Source organism: Heloderma suspectum, chromosome 2 (genome assembly GCF_057233095.1).
Source record: "Heloderma suspectum isolate Gila_16-S chromosome 2, 16-S_ref, whole genome shotgun sequence".
In the NCBI taxonomy this organism is placed as follows: Eukaryota; Metazoa; Chordata; class Lepidosauria; order Squamata; family Helodermatidae; genus Heloderma; species Heloderma suspectum.
The window spans coordinates 23,522,604-23,546,394 of record NC_139459.1 but is presented as its reverse complement, the minus strand read 5'-3'; the positions used below and the strand labels follow the sequence as shown (position 1 = coordinate 23,546,394).

The following is a 23,791-nucleotide window of genomic DNA, read 5'->3' as shown; positions in this document are numbered from 1 at the left end:
AATCTATTGGGATTCTTCTGGCTGGGCAGATATCCATGGAAAATAAAAATGGGGCGGGGGGTGGTGGAGAAGATTCCCTCCAAGAGCCCCACTGAGTGTAATAAGATGTTTCATAGAAAGTTGCATCCCTAAGACACCCATTACAACTGAAGGGAATATTCATCTTTAAAAAAAAACTATCATAGCTCTGAAGAACATATTGGATGCTTTCATGGATAACTTTCATTATTTGCTCTGGCCTTTCCTGTAGCTTCTCTCTCCAGGTCCCAGGAGGTCAGTTTTGTTATAATACAGTATAAATATATCAATGTATTCTTCATCTCAGTTTCTAATGGCAAAATAATTGGTCTCATTTATGAGATATGCCAAATTAAGATATAAGGCTTGGGCATCTTCTTGAGCCATGTAAGTGGGGTGGGTTAATAATGCAGTATTTCTTGCTGTCCTGGAAACACATCAATAAGATGTTTATTGTTTAAGATAAAAGATCACTTTCTACTAAGATACTAAGACCATTTTCTACTAAGATTAAAAAAAACATATTGGGAACAAATTCTTATTTGAAAACTAGCTGTATTGCCTTAGTTTAGGAAAGAGGCTGCCTGACATAGCTCCAGAACAACAGAAGGAAACACAGATGAAATAGGTTCCAGGAATGCTGAAGCTGGAAGTATCCATCTGCTTGCTAATGCAGTTTCTCAGCAGATGGGACACTTTTGTGAGAGGAAGTTAACATACCAAAACACAACACTCTGCAATTTAGCATCTTGAAAGAGAAATCAGAGGTCCAAAATCTAAAATGAATATGGATAAGGGATATCCAAGTGGGCAAAATGGCTCTGCAAGCACTAAATTAATATTTTTCTCTAGGAAAACTGACAGCAATAAATTGGAGGACAGATTGGTGGCTGGCAGTGGCAAGGACAAAATTAAAACCATTCTTGAACTCTACAAAGAAGCCAGATAATTACTTTACTGTGGTATATGGTGCATGCAAGCCAAGAGGAAGCTGGCTCCTACAGATTCTCTCTGATCTAGGTTCAGAAGTGTGTTTGAAGTACAGGAAACATTGGAAATGTTCACGTGCCATTAACTTCTAGACTATTTTCTCTTATGCCTAGTTTGAACATTAAAGGAAATTGTAGCCTGGCACTGCATCCATACTGTGCCACCAGCAAATCTATTTCAGCAGCATCACATCATCCTACAGTGTTTATATAGTGCCATAGAGCAGGGGTGGGCAGAAGCATCTGCTGGTGACCACTGGGTGATTTGCAGTACATCTACCAAGGTTTCTGACTCCCACCTGTTTAACAGCAGCAACAACAAAATGATCCACCCTCTAATTTAGGCTACTGAAATGAAGAAAACTGGGGTGGGGTGTGGGGTCAGAGAAACTATGTTGGTTTTGAAAACATGATTGGTGTCCTTGAGCTTCTTTCAGTTACCTTTGTTTAAGCTCCTTATGTTTCTGACTGCCTGATTTGTATTTATAGCCAGACATGGCAGTGTGTGTGTGGCATGGTATATTCTATCAGCAGCTGATAGATGCTGTCAGGATACTGTTTGGCCATGATATTATGGATACTTTTCAGTATGTGTAGCCTTAGAATTTGGAGAAGCTGCTTGGAGGGCTGAGGCTTGCCACTTACTCACTGGGTCCTTGCCCTTCCTGGTAATTCAAAATTAGCCAGGCCTGGGCTTTCATTTTAGACCTAAGAGGTGCTTAATGTGTCTTTGAGTGTGTGGTCCCTACTGTCCTGAAGGTAGTTTGACATTTGTTGAAAAAAAAACCCCAAGATTGGACCCACTACTGGATCTAATTTTCTGAGCAAATTAGGGGGAAAAATTGGTGGCCTCTTGATTGCAGTCAGTGTCAGATGATACTGATTATTTGGATCTGTTCCAATCTGGCTTCCAGACTGATTTTGGGAAAGAAACAACCTTGGTGATCCTGGTGGATGACTTATGCTGAAAAATGGATGGTGGAGGCTGTGCAATCTTGTTGGTTCTCCTGGACCTCTCAGCAGCTTTCAATGCCATCAACTAGGCCTTGGAGGTAGGCTTGGAACTGGGCTAGGACTTGGAGGCTGTTAACGGTAGCTCTGGTCCTTTCTGGATGGGTGGACTCATAAGGTGGTACTGGGGAGGGCGAGGGACTTCTATTCCACTTCATGGCCATTGGTCTTCAGGATACTCAAGGTTCCATCTTGTCCCCTATACTTTTTAATATCTATATGTAACTGGTAGGAGAAATTATACAGAGGTTTGGGCTAAAGTGCCATCAGTATGCTGTTGACATGCAGCTGTACCTCTCTTTTCTACCTGCTAGTTCCAGAGAGGCTGTGGAAACCCTGAACAGGTATTTGGATATGGTTTTGGGATGGATGGCAAACAAGCTGAAGCTTAATCCAGATCAAGTGGAAATACCATGAGTTGGGAAGTCTGCCAATCTGGATGGAGATTTACAACAAGTTTTAGATGGGGTTACACTCTCCCTGAAAGACCAAGCCCACAGTGAACTCAATGCTATCTATGGAAGCGCAGGTGGTTTGGGTGGCTAGGAGTGCCTTTTACCTAGGGATGCTGGGGAAATCCGCAATTGAACCAAAAGAGTTCAGATTTTTGTGAACACAACCCGTGGATTCTGCAGCAGACCGGCTTTCCCCCTGTTGTATGGATTCTGTGAACTTGCGGACTGGTTTTCTAACTTTCCCAAATTTTGCTCAAATTTTGTTCAAATTTTGTTGTATAAAACTACACAAAATTAAATAAAAAAAAAACCCTGGCCCAAAATGTGCATTTCCCCCATAGGCTAAAAGCATGAAAATGTGCATTTGGGGGGAATTTATGCATTTCCACATGTGCAAATTTGCGCAAATTAAAAAAAATCCAATTCTGGTGATGGGCGGTTGATAGAACGAAAGGTGCCTGACAATCCACAAAACACAGACAGATCAGATTTTATACAGTCTGTGCATCCCTACTTTTACCGACTTAGGCTGGTTTACCAGCTGTGACCCTACCTAGAGAAAGTAGACTTTGCCTCAGTTACATACGCTCTGGTTGCAACCAGGCTAGACTTCTATAATGTGTTCTATGTGGAGCTGCCTTTAAAGACAGTTTCTAAACTTGAACTGGTACCGAATGAAGCCAAGATATTTGGGTCAGGTGTTCAGAACAGAACACCAGTGCTGTGCCAGCTGCACTTGCTGCCTATTCATTTCCAAGCTCAATTTAAATGTTTTATTTGTTTTATATAAATGTTTTAGCAATTATTATGCATTTTAATTGTATTTTAATGTATTTACATTTTCATGTAAACCACTTACAGATATTTTTAAATATGTTAAGCAGCATATACCTCTACAAAATAACAACAACAGTATGCTAGTGATGACGTATAAAGACCTAAATAGATTTGGGCTAGGTTAGTTGAAGGACTGTCTTCACCCATATGAACCTTGGCCTTAAGATCAGCCTCTGAAGCATGTTTCACAGGACCTCCAGTGAAATCTATCTCACTGTCAGGCATTAGAGACAGGACCTTTTCAGTAGTGGTTTCTTTTTGTAAGTGTTACTTCCGAGAAGTCGGTAGGGCCCCTTCTTTATCAGTTTTTAAAATGGACATTAAAACCTTATTTCAAATTGATTTCTATTTAAAAATGCGGTGAGTTGGGTTTTAAATTGCTGCTGTTTTTAATTTGTAATGGGATCCTTTTATTTTATATTTAAAAAATTGCTTTACATTTCAAATGACCTGTTGTAAGTTTCCTTGGGACAGCTTTGTGCTGAACGTGGCATATAGATGTCAGGTTGCAAACTGAGCCCATAGAGCCCCAGAGCAGTTCTGATTCTGAGGAAGAACAGCAGTCCGTGGGAAAGGAGCTTGCTCATCTCTCACAAGCACAGCAGCTGGCAGAGATTCCTCCTGCCAGCATTCCTGGGACAGATAGTGACCCTGGCAGTGAGAGAGCGCTGGAGGGAGGCTTGCTGGATGCTCGGCGCAGACGCAGGGAGTGACGACAGATGGAGGACACAGAAAGGAGGCGTAGCGCTCGTTTGGTGGGCAAACAACAGTCACATCCCAAGGACCCAAGGGAAAGAGGAAGGATCTCTCCCTAGCCCATAAGTTCAGGGTCTTCCTGTGATTCTCCTTCAAACGGGGACCAACTGCCTTACCTGGAGCTTAGGCTACTTTGCTATCTTTCCCCAGTGCTGTTCCTTGCTTTGTCACTAGTGATTAGTATTCTGAAAGAGTCATAAAGTAATAAAGCAATAAAGTCTCGGAAATAATTCCTCGTCTGTGTCCTGAGTTGGCTATTGGTGGGGACTGCAAGAGGCAGCTAGGGCACTCCTGACAATAAGAACTTTAAATATAATAAATAAAAAAGTAAATTATGCATGCATGATGAATGCTCTTTAGACACTGCTTCCTGTTCCTGGGATCAAAGGTCAGTTTTTCTTTGCACTCTGGAAAATAGACGCCTCATTTATCCTTTATGTTCTGGGGTCTACAAATTCTATCAGCAACAATGGCTCCCTCTCATCCTGGAATATCAATGTCCCTGATTATTATTGTACTTGTCCCCACTTCCTGTCGCCCACCCTGCTGGCTCCTCTGACATGTACACAAGAAATGCAAACAGAAACTATGGAACCTGGGGACTTGTTATGCTTGAGAGGGCATGTTACATATTAATTAATACATTACATTTCTATACAGCCCAATAGTTGAAGCTCTCTTCAGCTACGGAGGCAGACTTTCCTCACTCTCTCAAGCTACAAAACAAAAACTTTCTAGGTCTAGGTCTTAGGTCAGCAGCCCAGAATATTACTAGCTGCCCCCAATGCCGCCCAACACCACCGTCAAATTGGCTCCAGCAAAACTTACAACATCCAGACACCCCATACAGATAGCGGAAATTAAGTTTGCATAAAACATCCTCAAGCATGATCTACAATTCATATTTTTACTCAAGGTAATGGGTTTCCACTCCATGTTGGGCCCTCCTAACCCCCAGTAAGGTATTATTGCCTCCCCTGGCCCATGCGTAAACACTGCCTTTCAGATAGATCAGTATTTATTATCTTCATAATGCAGATAGGGAGCTGAGACCAGGAGAATATCAGCTTGCCTAAAGCCACAGTTAGTTTGCAGCTTAAGCAAGATCTGAACGCAAGCCTTCCTAGTTCACAGCTCAGTCTGTTAGCTGCTCCACTACGCCTGTTGGATCGTGGCTGCAGTAGGGATCGGTTGGTTATCTGATTCTAGTGAAACCTTGGGTGATGGGGAGAAGCAAAGGACCTCATGCCCACTATAGCTACAATCTACGCTCCCTCCTTTTGTCTGAAGTGGAAATGGATTGGTCCCCCAAATCCAAGAGCGAAAGATGAGAAAAAGTGGTTGGACATCAGCCGCACTATAGTAGTGGACAGCAGAAATATCCCTCAAAGCAAGCAGTACTCCGCTGCTAGCAGTTGCCCTTCAAGTTAACAGAAGCCAATCAGAACGGCCTTGTCACAAAAGAATTCAGACTTTACATGCAGTACTTACTGGACCAGTAATAGCAGGATTCTGCAGTCTGGGATCTTCCCACTGGGTAATTTTATTATCTGTAATTTAAACAAAAGAAATTGCACATGAGTTCTCTTCTAATGTTCCTAGATTTTGATTTAAAACACACACACATTTCCACTTCTACTTCTTGCTATCTCCTTGTAACTACATTCTTCATGGTTAAGTGGGGAGGAAATTACATACACCCCATCCATTAACCCTCCCACGTCACAATGTTTAGTGGGAAACATCCATTCAAAAATGCAAATATCATCTATAACCTAGCATAGAGTCATACTGCATGTTAATGGTCTTTGTAGTGCTAATTATGCAAATTATAAACCCCCCTCTTTCCAGGGATGTATAATTTGTATTCATTTCAGATTAGGTATCTAATTAGGTATCTACTATTAGGTATCTACTATTCTATGATTCTAGGTATAACGACTCAAGACTAATAAATTCCCTCAAATACCTGATTAAATTAACTATACAACTGAATTCTGCATTTGTGTGAAAATTACTAATTAAAAAACTGCTTCTAGTATAACTCAAAGGCTATCCACTTGCTTATTGATGGAAGAATGTCAGAAGCATCCTGCAGGAATGTCATGCTAGAACAAAGAGTGGGATAGGAACCCTAGGAAATGGAGCAGACTAGAAATTTAACTAATTAAAATAGAGTTAATTTAACAGAGTAGGCTGAACTGGAACAGTTAAGAAAGGAATTCAATTCTATTTTTTAAAGTTATTTTTAGGTATTCAGTAGGGGAAGGAGACAATCCAAGTGGGGAAAGAGAAAATTGGAATAGGTAGTTATTAGGGTACACTTATTTGTTTGTTTATTATAAAACTTACAAACCACTCCACATCAAGAGATATCTGAGTGGTGCACCACAAATTAAAAGGCTAAAGATTTTCAATAAAAGCAGAGAACATCTGGGATTTAGCTGGGATTTAGTTTAGACAGGAAATGCTTGCCTGAAAAGTCTTCAGCAAATGCCAAAAACAAAGCAGTGCATGCTTCTGTTGGGAGGGCATGGGAGCCAACATACTGAAGGCCCTGCTCCTGCTGGTTTCCAGCCCATGCAGGACCATTGGTGTTGGGGAAGGTGCTAGGTGAAGAAAGAGGTTTCCATATGTTGGGAGACATGTGTTTGGGTTCCCCTTTTCTGAAGGTGAAAAGGAATGCCCTTTCCCCTTCACATGGAGATAATTTAGATTGTTACCCTGTTGAGGTAAAATGCAAATATTTGATTTATACCCTCTTTTTCTTAAGTGAAAAGCTATTAAGGAAGTGTGCTTTGGCCTGCTCTGGGTCCCACACATAGAATAGGATATAAATCTAAATAAATAACAGTACATGTGCTGTTTTTAATGAGGAGCACACATGTTTAATTGGTCTGGAATCTGATTTGCTAAGCCTTGGGCAAGTGAGAAGTGTTCTTCGATGACCAGTAGAGACTTGCTAAGCTTCAGGAGAGGCTTTCTAAGCAAAAGAGCCATTTATGATGCTGGCAAGGACTACTTTTTTTTCTGACGTTTATCCATGTCCATACATATTTTGAGTCAAACTGACCTGCCATTAGAGGTGTGTGAACCCACCTGTCTGGGTTCTCTGGGCTCCTGCCCAGCTCCTGCCCCCCGCTCGCTGGTCCCCGTACTGTGCTCGAGCCCCTCCTGCATTCAGCAAGCAGATCACACTCACCCTGGCAGCCTCGTTGAGCTTCATGGTTGCCATTTTTTGAAAAATAAAGGGGCAATTGCAAAAATGTGCATATTTTCATATGCACGAAAGCGCACATTTTAGCAAATGCACATATTTTCGTGTGTGTGAAAAGGCACATTTTCATAAGACGCGTATTTCCGTGCATATGCAAATATGTCCATTCACTAAAATGCCTATTTTCATGCACACACAAAAATGCGCATTTGCAAAAATGCACATTTTCATGCATATGCAAATATTTGCATTTTTGTGATCTCCATTTTATCTTTCAAAAAATGGTGACCGCGGAGTTCGCTGAGGCCTCCAGGTGAGTGTGGGCTGCTCATCGAGCGTGGGCAGGGGCTCGGTGAGTGGGGCTCAGGCAGAGGGGGTTCTGCCAGATTCCCAGATGGAATCAGGTGCCAGCGCCATCCTTACCTGTCATATAACCTGACTCTGAAATGCAGAGACTGTACTCTGGCCCTCCAGATGTTTTGGCCTACAACTCCCATTCATAAGCATAGCCAATGGCGAGGGATTATGGGAATTGTAGGTCAAAACACCTGAAGAGCCATAAGTTGCCCACCCCTGATATACAGGTGCTCTTGATTTGTTACCATGTCCATCTTCGGTGGGTGCCACATGCTCACAATGTGTAGAAGTCTATGTGACCCATTACAAGAAATGAGTTTATGTGTTTCAGGACACAGGCACCAGCAGTTTGATTTATGCTACAAGTATATGTATAAAAGACTACTAGGGGAAACATAAGCCCACTTTCCGTGGATTAGTTTCCCTAAAAATCCTTCAACTGCCCTGTTGCATTCATACACTGACTGAAGGTCGCACGTTTTCCAGCATTCCCATAGGTGAAATGGGGATTCCAATACAATCGAGCTATTACAAATACTAAACTGGGGGTGTGGCAGCATGTGGTTGCTTGTTCATATAGGGCAGTGGTTGACAGAAGGTAGATCTACAGATGTTTTGGACTTCAACTCCCAGAAGGCCCTGCCAGCATGGCCAATTATCAGGAATACCTCCTGCCCACTCCTCACATAGGCCAGCCTTCCCCAACCTGGGGTGCCCCCCAGATGTGGTGGATGCTGGGAGCTGTACTCCAACATATCTGGAGGGTACCAGGTTGGGGAAGACTGGCATAGGGCTAATGGAAGCACAAGTGATCAGTGCTTCTGATGTCATGTGTGAAGCTGTATGGCTCTCAAATGTTCTTAGAACTTCCTACAGCTCAGAATATGGTAGCTTTCCTCCTATTGGAGAGAAGGAGCAATTGCCACCTTTCCAGCTTGGGGGAAACTATGTCTGTTGTTGACCGGCCCAGAATTAGCAGCTTTGGAGAGCTGCTGGAGTCCTACTGGCGACTCCCCCAATTTTTACACTGTCAGCTGGCACTCTGATCAGCATGTCTCTGGGCCGTCTGGGGAAATTAAAATGCTGTCACCTACTGTCTGGCCCACCAAGAAAGACAGAGGACATTTTGCCGAGGTCCACCTCAAACCTGGTCCTGGTCCTACCTGCTGACCTACAAATAGCAGAATGATCACTTTGGGTTATGTTGGCAAAGACGTTGCAGGGCAGGGGCAGGAGAGCCTATGGTTTAGTCTTGCTCTTCTGCATTTAATGTAACGTAATCTAATCTAATCCAGCACAACTCAGAACAGTCCCTTTTTAAATGGACTTTGCAATAGTAATGGGAGGTAATGTAAACAGGTAAGAAACTCTTAGGTAGTGGGGAGTGGCAATCAAAGTCTTGGAAATTATTTGGGTCTCCTTTAAAGTTATTTTCAAAAGTCAGAAGAGGACAGCATTGCCTTTGGGAATGATTCAGGTCTAATATCTAATATACTTTAAGTGAGAAGAGAACTTGAGAACAAAACAGTGGCAGCAATCAACAGTGTCATTCCGCAAACTTAAACAGCGCTAGCGGAGTGCCTCTGAATCTTTCTGTTGTGCAACTGATTGCGCAAGTGTAATGCACAATTGGTTGTGCAACCATAATGGGCAACTGCAGTTGTGCAACCATAACATTTATCAGATTCTCCTCTTGCACATAGTTCAGAACCTAGTTTCTGCTAGCACAGCATGATTTGCACTAGTGGAAGGACACAGTTGGATACTGCCCAGTATACCACTTAACAGCACAACCCAAAATTAAGGGGGGAAGTCATGGCTGGAGTCTAAAATGAGTTGTCCATAACCAGAGTATAGAGCACAACACTGATATGAGTTCATAGGTAGGAATTTATATTTTAATAAAATCACATTGGGGGGGATTGTGGGAGGGGGAATATCACAGCACAACATTGTTTTTGGAATCATGAGCTATATAAGTGTGTCTGTGTTCCCTTTCAAACACTGGGAAGCCAGCTGCAAATATTAGTGAAGATTGAGAAACCAGTGACTTGTGTTTTTCCTGCTGATCTTTTAAAACCAAGGACAGCTTTACCACAGAGAAACTATAAATGGCTCTGACACCACCACACTCTACTTCGCTGATTGGCACAGTGGCTGAACAGGAGGCAGAGTTGCTTTGAGGCAGTGATGGAAGCAAAGGTGCTTGAACCGAAATAAACATCTTTGTTAGGTACCACATTCCTATCAAATTTGCAATTGTTTGCAAATAAAAGGACATTTGTTAAGTGGAAATTTACAGGGTCAGCTGGCAGTTCTCCAGTGCCAGGAGGCTAAACTGGAGGATAAACGGTTCCTTTGCCCCATGATAGGGCCTGGATCTAGCAGCAGAATGGGCATGGCCACCCGTGTTGCTGTGCCAATACTCTCTCTTCTGCCACTACACGGCACACCTGTGCCATGCCAGGGCTTACCTGAGGCAAGGTAGGTATAGGGCCACCATCCTCACTAGAATGGTCTTGCATGGTTGCAGTGCTTCAAGGAGTAAGCTGGTTTTAAGACATGTTTAGTATTGAAGGAGTAAGTCTTAGTCTTCAAGGAGTACGTAAACTGGTTTTAAGACATGTTTAGTCTTGAAGGAGTAAGTCTTAGTCTTCAAGGAGTACGTAAGCTGGTTTTCAGACATGTTTAGTCTTGAAGGAGTAAGTCTTAGTCTTCAAGGAGTATGTAAGCTGGTTTTAAGACATGTTTAGTCTTGAAGGAGTAAGTCTTAGTCTTCAAGGAGCACATAAGCTGGTTTTAAGACATGTTTAGTCTTGAAGGAGTAAGTCTTAGTCTTCAAGGAGTAAGCTGGTTTTAAGACATTTTTAGCAGCAAGCAGTGCAGAGATCCACTGTGCTATGCCCCACCTACCATGGAGTGGTGTCCAATGGTGGTGCAGAGTGCTAATGACATTGCACTAGCATGAGCCAATACTAGTGCAAAGTCATTAGTGGTTGCTAGTGCAAAGCCAAATTGATGCTCTTCCCCTTTGCACTAGCAAGCATGAACGATGTTGTGCTAGCACAGCAACATCAGCACCAGTGCTGCACTACCACCCCAGGTTACTTTTGTGGCAGCGTAACAGAAATCTCTTGATGTTGCTCCAATAAGAGCAGCACCTTAAGGACTAATGGCAACAGCAAATCAATGCTTAGGAGGCAATGTACTGACCACTGTGATGGTGCAATGCCACAAACGTTGACGGTGAAGGCATAATGCTTTGGCACCCGTAGCAGAAACATGCGCTAAAGTTTTTAGGACTGGGGTACCAGACATTTAGCAGCGTGGAACTATTACAAATTTAAATTTTAAAGGAAAAGTTAGATAACCGATACAAAAGGTGCAAATACCTGAAATCTAACTACTGTCGTCTTTGTCTTCCCAAAGTAATAATAAATGGAAAACTAACAACGTTAAGGTTCAGGTGTTTCTTAGTTAATTCCATACTAATTCTTCAAATAGGACAATTGAATTCTGAAAGTCTGCAAGTTCTATTCCTCATTTTAAAGCCATGATACTACTTAAAAGCTATTCATGCACTTGCAAAATCTGTAAGCTACTTTATACAGGCAGTTTAAAACAAAACCAAACCCTGGTATAATATGCAACTAAGGACAATTCTAGTAGTTAATTCTACAGAGATTCAAAGAAAACAGAGACCACAACATTGGTGCAATGATTTTAAAAGGTTAATTTTACAAGTTCAATACAGATTCTTTCCTTTTGCCTTATATCTCAAGAGGATGTTTAATGAATAATATGTATTTATGAAGATAAAAAAGCCACAAACACTCCTGGCTGTAAGAACAATTATTTCTGTTTTCACTTGATATAGTCAAAACACAACAAAAATCCACACACTTGTTCAGAGGTGCTGTAATAGGACATGTCTACAATGAAACACCATTTACACTGGGACTTCAAGGAACAGAAGTGGATAGAGATTAACAGGGTGGGTGCAAGATAACATGCCACAAATAGAAAATAAGGTCAGAACTGGCATTGCCTCAAGACCTTCTTTGAGTAATTTGTGGGGGAAAAGATTCTATTGAAAATTTCTTCCACTGCCTACTTATATAGACTCGTGGCTACATCATTTTTTCTCATCTTATTTTCTATTCCTAGAGTGTGCTTTCATTTATTAATAAGTGCATATAAGCCATGGGATTCATCCACAACACCAAAAATAAAATCCAAAAAAGTTCAACAAAAACAACCACAAAGAAGAAATGTTAATGCTTCACAAGATCAAATAGGGACAAAGCTTGATGAGCCAATTAAAAGCAAGCTTTTGGTGAATTATACAGTACCGTAGGAGGGCACTAAGTCTCGGGTATGAATGTCGCCACATATCAACACCTGGCTTCCTAAATGAAGAGTAAAATTACAAAGCTTTCACTTCAATAATGATGGCCTCCCTTCATCTACTTGCTGTAGAACCTGTGTGCCTACTTACTATGATCTATATAAAACGTTCTTCCATCCAAATGTATCCTTTCCTCCCAACCAGGCTGTAATTAAAGAACAACAAAAAAACAACATCAGCGGCAGAATTAATATTTATTACTGTATTATGTGCAAACACTTTTTTAAAAAAGCAGGCAAAGAAGTAGGCATGTCTCTCTCTCTCTCTCCCCTCCTCCCCTTTTGAAGATCCTTCACATGTGATACAGTTATTGTGAAGTTTTAGAAGGCCAGTTGTATGCCCTGATCCAGGGACCCATGTGCACCCCCGAGGCATACATGAATCCCTTGCACATGTCTTCTCCTGTTCCAAGGAAGGGAACTGGCCCATGTACACCAAGTAACTGTGCGTGGATCCACTTCTTCCATCAAGCCAGAAGGAGATTGTTGCAGCCAGTGGTCAACAAATGTTGGCTTGGCTTTCTAGCCAAACTTATTGTTTATGCACATGCAGAAAAGTTAGGGAAGGGAGAGGTGTTTGCCCTTGAGCTGGCCTTCTGCAGGAAGTCTGAGCAGCACCTTGCTTCTGCTGCTTCCTGCAAAAGCTTAAGGGGAATGGCTGGCGCAGGGGGAGGAAGTACAAGCATCTTCCATCCCACAAGAGTTGTGCTTTTGCAGAAAGCACCAGCAGTATGTTGTCGCTACTCCTGCTGCTTCCTCCAAGACCCCCAATAGGAAGGGAGCTAAATTATCCCTCCTTTCCCCCCATCCTAGCTCCCCATTGAGAAAAGAAGTAGTTGTTTCTTTCCCTCCCATTGGGATTTTTGCAGGAGGCAAACCACTTCTGGCACATCTAGCAAAAAGCACAAGTTATAGGATGGAGGCCATCTGCTCCTTCTTTCCTATTCTCCATGGAGGACAGAAGAGAAGGTTGCATTCCCAAAACAAGTTGAGCTTTTACAAAAACTGCCAATCTTGCCTTCCTGCTGCCTCCAAAAAACAAAAGAAAAGAATGGAAAGAGAAAGAAAGTACTGTTTCTTTTCTCCATGGAGAACAAGGAATAAAGGTGTATGTGAGTGTGAGTGTGTGTGTGTGTGTGTCTGCGTGCACACGCGTGTGGCGGGTTTTTTTTCCCCTCCCATAAGGTTTCTGCAAGAAGTCTGCAGAAGTCCTAACTCAGACCAAAACCACTTTTCCTTTCTTCCCTGTTTTGAACGAAAGAAAAGAGAGGATTCCCTGCCCTCCCATAAGTTGGGCTTTTGGAGAATGTGCCAGCAGAAGTACCTCTTTGCTATCTCCTGAAAAAACTGAACAGGAAAAGAAAGAGACTACTGCTTGTTTCCTCAATGGAAAAGAAATGTGGTATGGATTGTCACCTACAGGCATTTGTAGAAAGCATCAGTGAGGTGCAGCTAGCAGTATGTTTGTTTGTTTAGTCCAACTTTATAGGAGGGAAGGAAAAGACCTTTAGGGAAGGAAAGGAGATGTAGCTTTCGGGGAATCATGGGTGCACGCCAGATGGGGGACGGACACTTCCCTTTAGTGAGGAAGTGAATGGATTTATTGAAACCTGACTGCAGCTAAAGGAAGGTTTCACATATGCATTGGAGTTGTATGTACCCATTACAAAGTGCTTGATCAGGACATTAACCTTCTCCCTTCTAAGAGAAGTCCAGCAATTAAAATTCAGAGATAATACAGAAGGTACTGTCAGAGTACCAAAAAAGCCAAAGGTGTGCAAGAGAGGGAGCAATGTTGGCCGACTTTAAGGCCTGGTACATAAGAAATGGGAAACAGGAAGAACAAGTGGCTGGAACAGGCCCAGACCAACTGCCTACTGGGTGGTGATTCCACACCAATCATATTTGAATAGTCTACAGGAGATAAAGACTATATTTCTTTTTTTTTTTTTCTGGGACCTTGAAGGCAAGTCTTCAGTTAAGCAATCAGGTCTCCTTCCTTACCTCTAGGCTCAAATATGAGTGGCCATTTCTAGAAGCAGGCACTTCCTCCCAAAGTGGGGCCCAGTGTTCCCATAATGTTACCATATTTCCTGTTTAGGGGAAGAGTGGTACCTCAGTGACAGAGTACATGCTTTGCATGCAGAAGGTCCCAGCTTCAATCCTTGGCCTCTCCAGGTAGAGCTGGAGAAGACCACTGTCTGAGAACCACTGGCTCTCAGAGGAGACAGTGCTGGCTAGATGAACCAATGCTCTGACTACAAGGCAGCTTCCTATATTCCTGTTCTTACAGGTGCTACTTCTCATGTTAGACTGAAGAGATATAGATGAATTTATGGGACTCACAACAGTGTCAGAAGGTATGTGAAAATGTAATAACCACTATCTTGGAGATAAGACACGTGTCGGACAAGGAACCAGCTTCAACTCTGGAATGAATGCGACCTCTCTCCAAAAGAGATGCATATATTATATTATGGTTCCCACAAGGAACTTTAACACGCTTTCAGGCCCAAATGCATCCGGCAAGAGCACACACACGTGTGTCTTTTTTGAAGCCATGCAAGGGGTTGCTCTAAGCCTGTAAAGATGGACAGCTGATTTTGGTCCTGGAGAACTGCATGGATTCTAGGTGTTTTTTACTGATAAGATTTGTTTCTATTGATTTTAGTTGGCAACCTTGTTTTTAATGGATTTCATTGAAACATGTTTTTATGGATTTTTGAAAAACTGTATCCACTTTGTGTAGTTTTTATCTTGTACACTGCCTTGAGAGGGTTCCACCCTTAAAGGCAGCCTAAAAACAATTTTAGATATTAGGTATCAGGTGTGGACGGAGATGCTCTTGACAGCAAGCCACCATGACAGTTACTAATTCCAGATGGAGAGACACAGAAGGCATGTTCTGCAGTTTGAAGGTCCAGGTCCAGTTCATGGTATCGCCACTTAAAAAGGGTCTCCCTAGTGGCAGGACTGGGAACAGCTTCTGTAGTGCTGTTGGAGCTGACAATATTGGGCTTGAACAGCTCTCCTCAACCTGGTGACCTCCTGATGTTTTGGATGACAACTCCCACCTGCCCCAGCCAGCAGAGTTAATGGTCAAGAATGATGGGAGCTGTAGCCTAAAACATCTGGAGGGCACCAGGCTGGGGGGGGAAGGCTACTTTAAAACAGGGGCATTTCAAATGGTCAACTGTGCTGAAAAACAACTGCTATCTTCGGAGATAAACAAAATGCGCAGAAAAAAACCAGACCACTGAAAGCAGCAAAAGTGCCTCTCTTCTTTATTTTGAGCAGCACTGTCACACAACTCCAAGTGTAATCCTACAAAATATCAGCCACCTAGAGGAAAGGTGGTCTTAAATTCAATACCGCCCCACTGTATTAATTCAAAGTTGTCATTTACACATGTAAATTAAATGACAGAACAGACTATCCACTCACACTGCAGAAGAGAATCCAGATATTAAGTGGGATTTGTGAAGGCCTATAAAACCAAGAGGAAATAAAAACAGCCATGGGAAAAAAAATCGGCAGGCTGATAACAGATTATGAAATTAGCCATTTTCCCTAACGATGAAAGCCATTCTCCCTTCCAATTAAAATCTGTTTATTGTTTTTGTTTTGATAGAACCCATCTGAAATCCAGAGCCAACAATAACGAATCTGCAGTTCTTTAACCTTCAGCTAGGTTCAGCTAACATGTCATTTTGAATGCCACAGCTAAATGGGCAGCAGTCAAGCTAGTGGTCATTTCAAAATTGCTGTTAGAAGGTTCATGGGAACATGTTTCTGTTCACAGTGAAGCTTTTTCAGCACCAGAAACAAAACAGATGGCTACCACCACACACAAATCTACCTACGCATGCAGCAAGCATAAAGGATGCATCCATACAAACGTGCAACATGCATACTTACAGGAAGGGGACCCAAGTCGTTAGGGTTCAGAGCAGCTTTGGATCGCAGGTGTACTGGGAATTTCAGTCGTGGATCTTCCTATAACGACAAACAAGCTGCTGTAAGAACATCACAACTGAAGTTACATAAATCCTTTGTGTATTTACACCTTTACCAGGGCCTGTCATATCAAAACCACTTCAACACTGATTATGTGATTGATTAGTGCTTATTAATGACTGATTATTGTTGTTTGTTTATAATGAAGAAATATGTTTTGTATCTACTTCATAAGAAAAACAATTAAAACTATTTAAACCAGAAAACCAAAACCAAAACCCACTTCATCACTCATTCTTAACTTCCAGAAAGGAGGCACTTTGGATACTGAATCTTGCAGCAAAACATATACACTCTTATGTTTGAAGCTTAATACAGACAAGGCATGCAGCTATTTTCAAGGATTCCTTTTTTTTTTTTTTTTAGGATGGTACAGTTTAATCAGCACATATAAAACATTGTGCAACAGTAATTTAGGTGACTGTTTCAAGCCTACTCACTCTCAATTATACCAATATCCAGTCCAATAACTGACTAGCAATTGCATGTTGAACTGTTAAGTACCTATTAAATTTGGTAACATTATAGCTGAAATCTCATGCTTGGATTTCAGAATATATAACCCTCGGGTCACCAATGTGGTGCTATGGCTGCAGTGGTACCAATGAAGGCTTTTGCCAGGGCCCACAAAGCCTCTGTGCTCCCCTTTTCCCACTCACTGCCTCCCTTCAGAAATGGGAATCAATCTCAGGCTTGGAAAGTTCATAGAGCTAAGAAAGAAAGAGTTTTTCTTCACTTCCTTTATCTCTCTTCCTTTCTGTCTGGGTCTATTTTTTCTCCCCCCCCCCCTGCCCTCTCTCTCTTTCTCTCTTTCTCTCTTTGTGTGTGCTGGGAGAAAGATCAGGATAGTGAGTTGGCTATCGAATAAAAAGAGAGAGCATACATCTACCGTGGCAGCCATTTTGTGAATGGGCATGACCACATAGCAACTATTTTGTGACACTGTCCATGACTTTGTCTCAGACTTCCAAATGAGCACATGAGCCAAAAGACTGGGGAACCCTCATATAAGCTATTAAAATAATTGGGATAGTGCAGAATTTAGCATAGTTTTACCATCTGGTTTATATACATATGCAAGATAGAAAGACTAACAACAGAGTATTAAAATATATTTTAAGCTAAATGTTTCAGCTTCCATCCTCATCAGTAGCTGTGCTGTCAAATGGATATCAGGAGTGGCTGTTTGGAATGCCTGGGAAAGTTCTTTAGGAGAAAAAACAGAGGTATGATTGGTGTAATGCTTATGAATTGTCCTCCAGATTAAGGCCATTTGGACCAAGAGTTCTCAGTTTATAGATCTGGAAATTTACCTTTTGTCAAGCGTATCAGGGTCTTTTGTTTGTTCTATTTGAACCAACTGTAAATCCGAGAGACTATGTGCAGGCGAACTGAAGTATCTTGCAACAGGCTGCTCCAGTCTTTTGGTAAGAATAGCAGATTTCTGGTTACATAATTTTGTTCTTAGGTTTGTTGTAGTTTTCCCTACGTATTGCATACAATATCCATTTTTTTTTACATTCAGTTAAATAAACCACATAAGTAGAAGTGCATGTTAATGGCTGTCTGATACAATATGTTTTGTTAGTAACTGTGCTGCTGAAATAAGTGGTTTCTTGGACATAACTGCAGGTAATGCAACACATTGAGCATTACACCAATCATAACTCTGTTTTATCTCCTAAGGAACTTTCATCTCCAGGCATCCCAAACTGCCATTCCTGATACCCAGTGAACAGCACAGCTACTGATGAGGGTGGAAGCCAAAATGTTTAGCTTAAAACATACTTTTAATACTTCGTTGTATTTCTATCTTTCTTATACATTTTACCTTAAGACTGGCTGCATCCACAGTGGATCCAAATCCTTGTTGGTTTTCTGTTGTGCATCTTTCCACCAACCTCTCTCTCTTTCTCTCTCTCTCTGCACCATACACACACACACAATTTTTTTGGCTATTCTTTCCATTTAAGTATATTGGAGATGACCATAAATGCATGGTGATAATATAGTGGCCCACTTCCTTTCCTCCTGTGTCTAGAGAAGGAGGAGGGGAGAGAAAGTTGTGTGGAGGGAGGAGGAATCCCTGAAATATGTACAGGTTGTGGCACTGACAAACATTCAGGGGGAGGGACTTCTATAGTCACGGGGCAGTTACGCCAATAGTATCTCAATTCCGATTTCCTTCTAATAATGCTGTTAGAAGATAATCAGCCTGTTAGAAGATAATCAGATACAGGATAGCTGAAAAATGCTGGAAAAAGGTACGTGGACTCTACACCCCTGCTCCACTCCCATCATATATATCTTTCCATTTTTGCACCTTACAACAGCTTTGTGCATTGGCATTAAATGAGATTTTACATGAAGATACTATAAGGCATAGATACTATAAGGCACAAAATGCATTCCTAAATATCTGGGTAAATAAACAAGCCCTGGAAAGTCAATAAACAGAATTTTGAAGGGAGGGGAGGAATAGATTGCTTATCCATACTTTCTGAAGAGATTATATTAAGGAAAGCATGGGAGAAAGAATGATTAAAGAGTAACATGCAGGGAACCTCACAATTATTTGTCTTCCTCTGGAAAAACCCAAGGTTTTAGTTGTCTTGAGAACAGCACTTACAGCCATCATTTAATCATCTTAATGTATCTAGGGAGAGTTTCATGTGAGCATAAGGAGTGCTATATATCCCAAACTTTCCACCTGTATTTAATCACAACTGCACAGTTATTTTATCAACAACTTCACCCTATGGTACTTAGGGTGTCCATAAGAGAAGGAGAAAAATGGCTGTAAGTGGATACTAAAAGAAGAGAAAGGAATGACCTGGTTCCTACATAATGTCAGTTCATGGGTTTAACCAATTAATTGGCAGGGATGCACCGGAGTGAGCACGCTGCCTCCTGCGTGCTTGCTGCTTTGCATCCGCTCTCATAAACAACCCAGGAATGCCCCATTCCTGTGTTGTTTGATGTGACGTGCAAACCCAGAACTGTGGGTTGTTGAGGGACAAACAACCTAGAATTTTAACCCAACAACAAACCATGGGTTCAAATTATGTTTGTCCCTCAACAGCTCAGAATTCCAGGTTTGCACATCACATCGAATAACCCAGGGACAGGATTGTTACATGCTAAAGTAATGAAATATTAAACTAATATTTGCAAGAAGATCAGATTACGTACTAAGAAAGAAAACCATGACAGACTAAAAGTACAGTTAAAGAACAAGAGCAAGTTGCCTAATAATCATGTAGAGGAAATCTCTAGTTTATCCTCTATCTAATTAAAGTTGATGGTCTCCCCCGCCCCGCTGCCCCTTACCTTCACACACGTCCTGGTTTGTGATGCTAAAAACAAACCACCAAGTGATGAAAGCATTCAAAATTCATCTTACCCATGTAGTGGTCTTTGTGTTATGGTCAATGAAGAAAGGTCTGCCATTAGGTGCTATTCGCATCTCCCAGCCAGGAGGTAAGAAGCTTTGTGTCAATTTATGCTGTGGTTTTGGGGAATTATATGGAGATGGCTGTGGAGACTGTGGGTTGGAAAGGGTGTCCTTCACAGCTCTTCGCACAGGAGAGTCCTTGGCAAGTCCCTGTGGAATTAAGAATCACAACCATCACTTAGGTTATGCAGTGAATGACACTGGGTAACATTATCTTCATTGGGATAAAAGGACTGAAATTACAGAGATAATCGCTTTCATTAGTTTGCCTGAAAACCAGGTATTCACCCTAGTCTAATAAAGTGTAATGCACGTACACACTGTGTGTTTTATCATCGGTTTTATTATATTTGTTTTTGTTGTGTGTGCTACCCTGAGAACTTTGGCTGTGGGGTGACTCATAAACTGAATGAATAAATAGTTTTAGATGGACAGGTTTCTAGTCTCAATATAGTAGACAGTCTAATCTCTGAACAGTTTGCCTCCAAGGGCATGCACTTTCTTCTGTGGGATCTGACCAGAAACCCAACACAGTTATCATGCAGTCCCCAAATGTAGTCCCATCATCCAGAAATCCACAGCATAGATATTTCAAAACATCAGAGCATCACACTGTTGTTGTTGTTTTCTTAAGGAGTATAATGCCTCAGTTGATGGACACAGTTTTAACTCAACGCTCAGAAACCAGAAGATGAAAGGAAAATAAAAGCATAACAATATTATACCCTAAGGGGGAAGAAATCCAAGGTTAGGTAAAGGAAAAACTGTGCCAGGAGCCCAGAATGCTCTCTCCTTCCTTCCCAGCCTTTCACAGGAATCAGTGAACCATTCAAATGTTATACTTCACTGGATGACAAAAACTCTCCTCATCAACGTCATGAGGAGGATGTATGAGCTACAGAAACTAGAGAAGCCAGTGTAGTGGAGATACGAGGAAACACTTACATTGGAAGCTGAAGCTGAAGGGGATTAGCAAACTGTGAAAAGGGAAGAGGACGTGTGGGTATATGTGTGTGTGTGTGTGTGTGTGTATATATATATGCATGCATGCATGCATGCATGAGAGAAACTTATACATAGTAGGCATGGAAAATGTTGTGCTCTTTTATTTATTTACTATATGTATATTCTCACTTTCCCCCACCAAGGGCCTTGAGGTGGCATCCATAAGGTTCATAAGTGGCCTCCCATCCAGGCACTGACTAGACCGAGGTCTGCTTAGCTTCAGCAAGGTGGCTGCATCATCTGCCCTCAGATCTGCCCTGGTCTGAGTGTATGCACTTAAGATGAGGACTTGCATGCACTATTCATCTAGATTGCAGAGTGTATGTTTATGTGAATGCGCTAACACAGGGGAGAGTAACATGCAAGAGCACCCAGAGGTAGAGATGAGGCTATCAGTAATGGTTCATTTCCTGGAGGTGAAAGTAACAATAACAAAAACAACACACACCACCACCTGGAGATGACTCACGAGGATGGTTCAGATGACTCCCTCCATGCATTTAAGGAATGCCAGGGCAGGAGGGCATGGGACCACGTAGGCTATACCCATCCCTTCAGGACCCAGTGATCATGGCCCACACCAGCTGTGCATTCAGTACGCATGAGAAGGAGCTCTACATGCATAGTGAAGTTTGCTATGGACCCCATCACACATACAGAGACAGCAGGCATGGCCTCCAAGTGCATCAGAGGAGGGGGTGAGCCTGCATTCTTTGAACATGTGGAGGTGGTCATCTGAATCCCCTGCCCCCAATTATATCCATGGAAATAATGGAAGTTATTGTGAGGACATTTGAAAGGTTTGAAATATTACCAACAAGTTGCTAGCTATTTCGGTAACACCACGTGATTAATTAAAGGGCTAAATTGAGGGGTTTTTATAATGTTCAAATTGTGCACTAATATATTTTATCTAGCAGCTTATGCTGATCAACATATCCTGAACCATGATATTTGGTGCACTGAAAATCTGACCTCCTGTAATTTCAAATATTGTTACTTCCAATTTCAACCTTTCAGTTTCACTCATGGTGCTCATTAATTCATGCAAATTTAAAGCACCAAGGTTGCGATCCTATATTCCCTTTCCTGGGAATATAAGCTCCACAGAAAACAATGTGGTTTATTCTGAGGCAGGTATAGAATTGCACTGTAAATTACTAAAAATGAATATGCGGTGCTTTCCCCATTTCCAGCTATCATTTATATAGATTTGACAATACAGAAATTAAGAACATTTTCAACAGCTAACTAATAAAAAAGTAATACATATTCACTTGCTTGGATACTGTGGCACACTTTCTTTTCTCATGGAACTAGGTTTTTTGAGCCAATAATCACTGCTTGGATGAAATAAATGCAATCAGTAAATGATTTCTTTGTAAACAAGAAGCAGTGTGTGTTACAAAGTAGGTTAGCATAAGCGCAGCTCTGCTGGATCAGACCAAAGGCCCATCTAATCTACCATTCTGTTGACACAGCAGCCGACTAGTTGTTTCTGAAAGCCCACAAGCAGGACAGGAGCATAATGGTGCTTTCCCAGGCATGTTCCCCAGAAACTGGTGTTCTAAGGCATACTGCCTCTGATACTGGAGGCAATATGTAGCCATCATGAATAGGAGCCATTGACAACCTTATCCTTCATGAATGTGTCTAATCCCATTTTAAAGCTGTCCAGGGTGGTGGCTGTCACTACATTTTGTAGTAGCAAATTCCAGTTTGATAATGTGCTGTGTGAAGTACTTCCTTTTATCTGTCCTGAATCTCCACCTTTTAGCTTAATTGGATGACCCCAGATTCTAGCATTATAAGAAAGAGAAAAAACCCTTCTTCCTATCAACTTCTTCCACACGATGCTTAATTTTATACATCTCTATTATTTCCCCCTTATTCACCACTTTTCTAAGCTAAACAGTCCCAGACTTTGTAATCTTTCCTCAAAGGGGAGTTGCTCCAGGCCCATGAACATTTTAGTTGCCCATTTCTGCACGCTATCCAGCTCTACAGCATCCTTTTTGAGCTGTGGTGACTAGAACTGCACACAGTATTCCAAGTGTGGTCACACCATATATTTGCATAAAGACATTATGATACTGGCAATTTTATTTTTGGTTCTTTTCCTAATGCTCTTCAACATGTAATCTGCCTTTTTTTAACAGCAGCTGTACACTGGGTTGAGCTATCTACCACAACCCCAAGATCCCTGTCCTGGGTTAGTCACTATCACCTCAGACACCATCAGTGAATATGTGAAGTTAGGATTTTTTTGTCCCAATGTGCAATAGCCATGCTGGCTGGGGACGATGGGAGTTGTAGTCCAATACATCTGGAAGGCCCCAGGTTGGGGAAGGCTGCCCTAGGTTTTCTGCCCTTTGAGCATTAAACTATTTACATCTATGTCAGACACAGTAGCTTAAAATTTTCAGCTCTCCGTCCCCCTGCCCCCAGCTTTCTGTTGCATCAAATAAAATAATAACATAGCCATGTTAAAGACCAAAACACTTGTGTGTTCTTTTCCCCCCAGAATGAATTCACATGTTAAAATATTCCTAAAGTGATGATCTTAGAAGATTTCAAGTAATAATAGGAACACATCTACATGAATGTACAGAGGGTGGAGCAAGGTACTGAACAGGAAAAATTATCAAACCATTAAGCATGAGAACTCAACAGAACAACGAACTGTAATGGTACAAAATAAATACAGTTGGGGGGAAATAATCAATAGGTGCAAACATGACTTTTTTGAGGCACAAAGGAGCTATTGCAAAAGGGCAAGTGGGCTGGAAAACACAAATGAAGGGAAGGAGAAACGACAAGATGGAAAGATTGGGAATCTGGGAAGAAAGCAAGCTTTGCTTATTGGCAAAGAACTTCTCACCTCAAGTGGTGCAGATAATGTTACTGTGGGAGAACTGAGGCTACGAGGCCGTCTTATCTGAGGCTCACTTAGATGGTTGTTACTGTTTGATGTTGACCCAGATGCGCCATCTTCAGCAAGCTATGTCAGAGGCAAACACAAGTTAGCTACATGTTATCTTCCTTGCTGAAAGCTGAGCTACCTCATGATAAAATGTTTCCAAACCGTACAATGTAGTGAATGATAAAATAATGCTTTCAATACTGCAGCCCTACCTAGGAAGAATACCGTACCTGGAACAATTCATGGCCACACAGTCAATAACTGAATTCTAAACACATCCCAATATGTTTGTTTTAACAGTATTTTTGCAACTATTTTATCAAACCATTTGAGTGAAGTATCTAG

General features: G+C 41.7%; 1 protein-coding gene across 15 annotated transcripts in view; it reads right to left on the bottom strand.

Annotated features, from left to right (window-relative positions):
• Positions 1–23,791, bottom strand: part of NEDD4L (NEDD4 like E3 ubiquitin protein ligase) — a 325,991-nt gene that overhangs the window by 33,378 nt on the left and 268,822 nt on the right. For all 15 annotated transcript variants that reach the window (XM_084832979.1, XM_084832988.1, XM_084832980.1 and 12 more), the window contains 5 exons: positions 23,405–23,524; positions 19,468–19,668; positions 15,966–16,043; positions 12,139–12,193; positions 5,558–5,616 (listed from right to left, as the gene is read on the bottom strand). In XM_084832979.1, the coding sequence (XP_084689105.1) occupies positions 5,558–5,616; positions 12,139–12,193; positions 15,966–16,043; positions 19,468–19,668; positions 23,405–23,524 (513 nt within the window). The remainder of the gene's footprint in view (positions 1–5,557; positions 5,617–12,138; positions 12,194–15,965; positions 16,044–19,467; positions 19,669–23,404; positions 23,525–23,791) is intronic.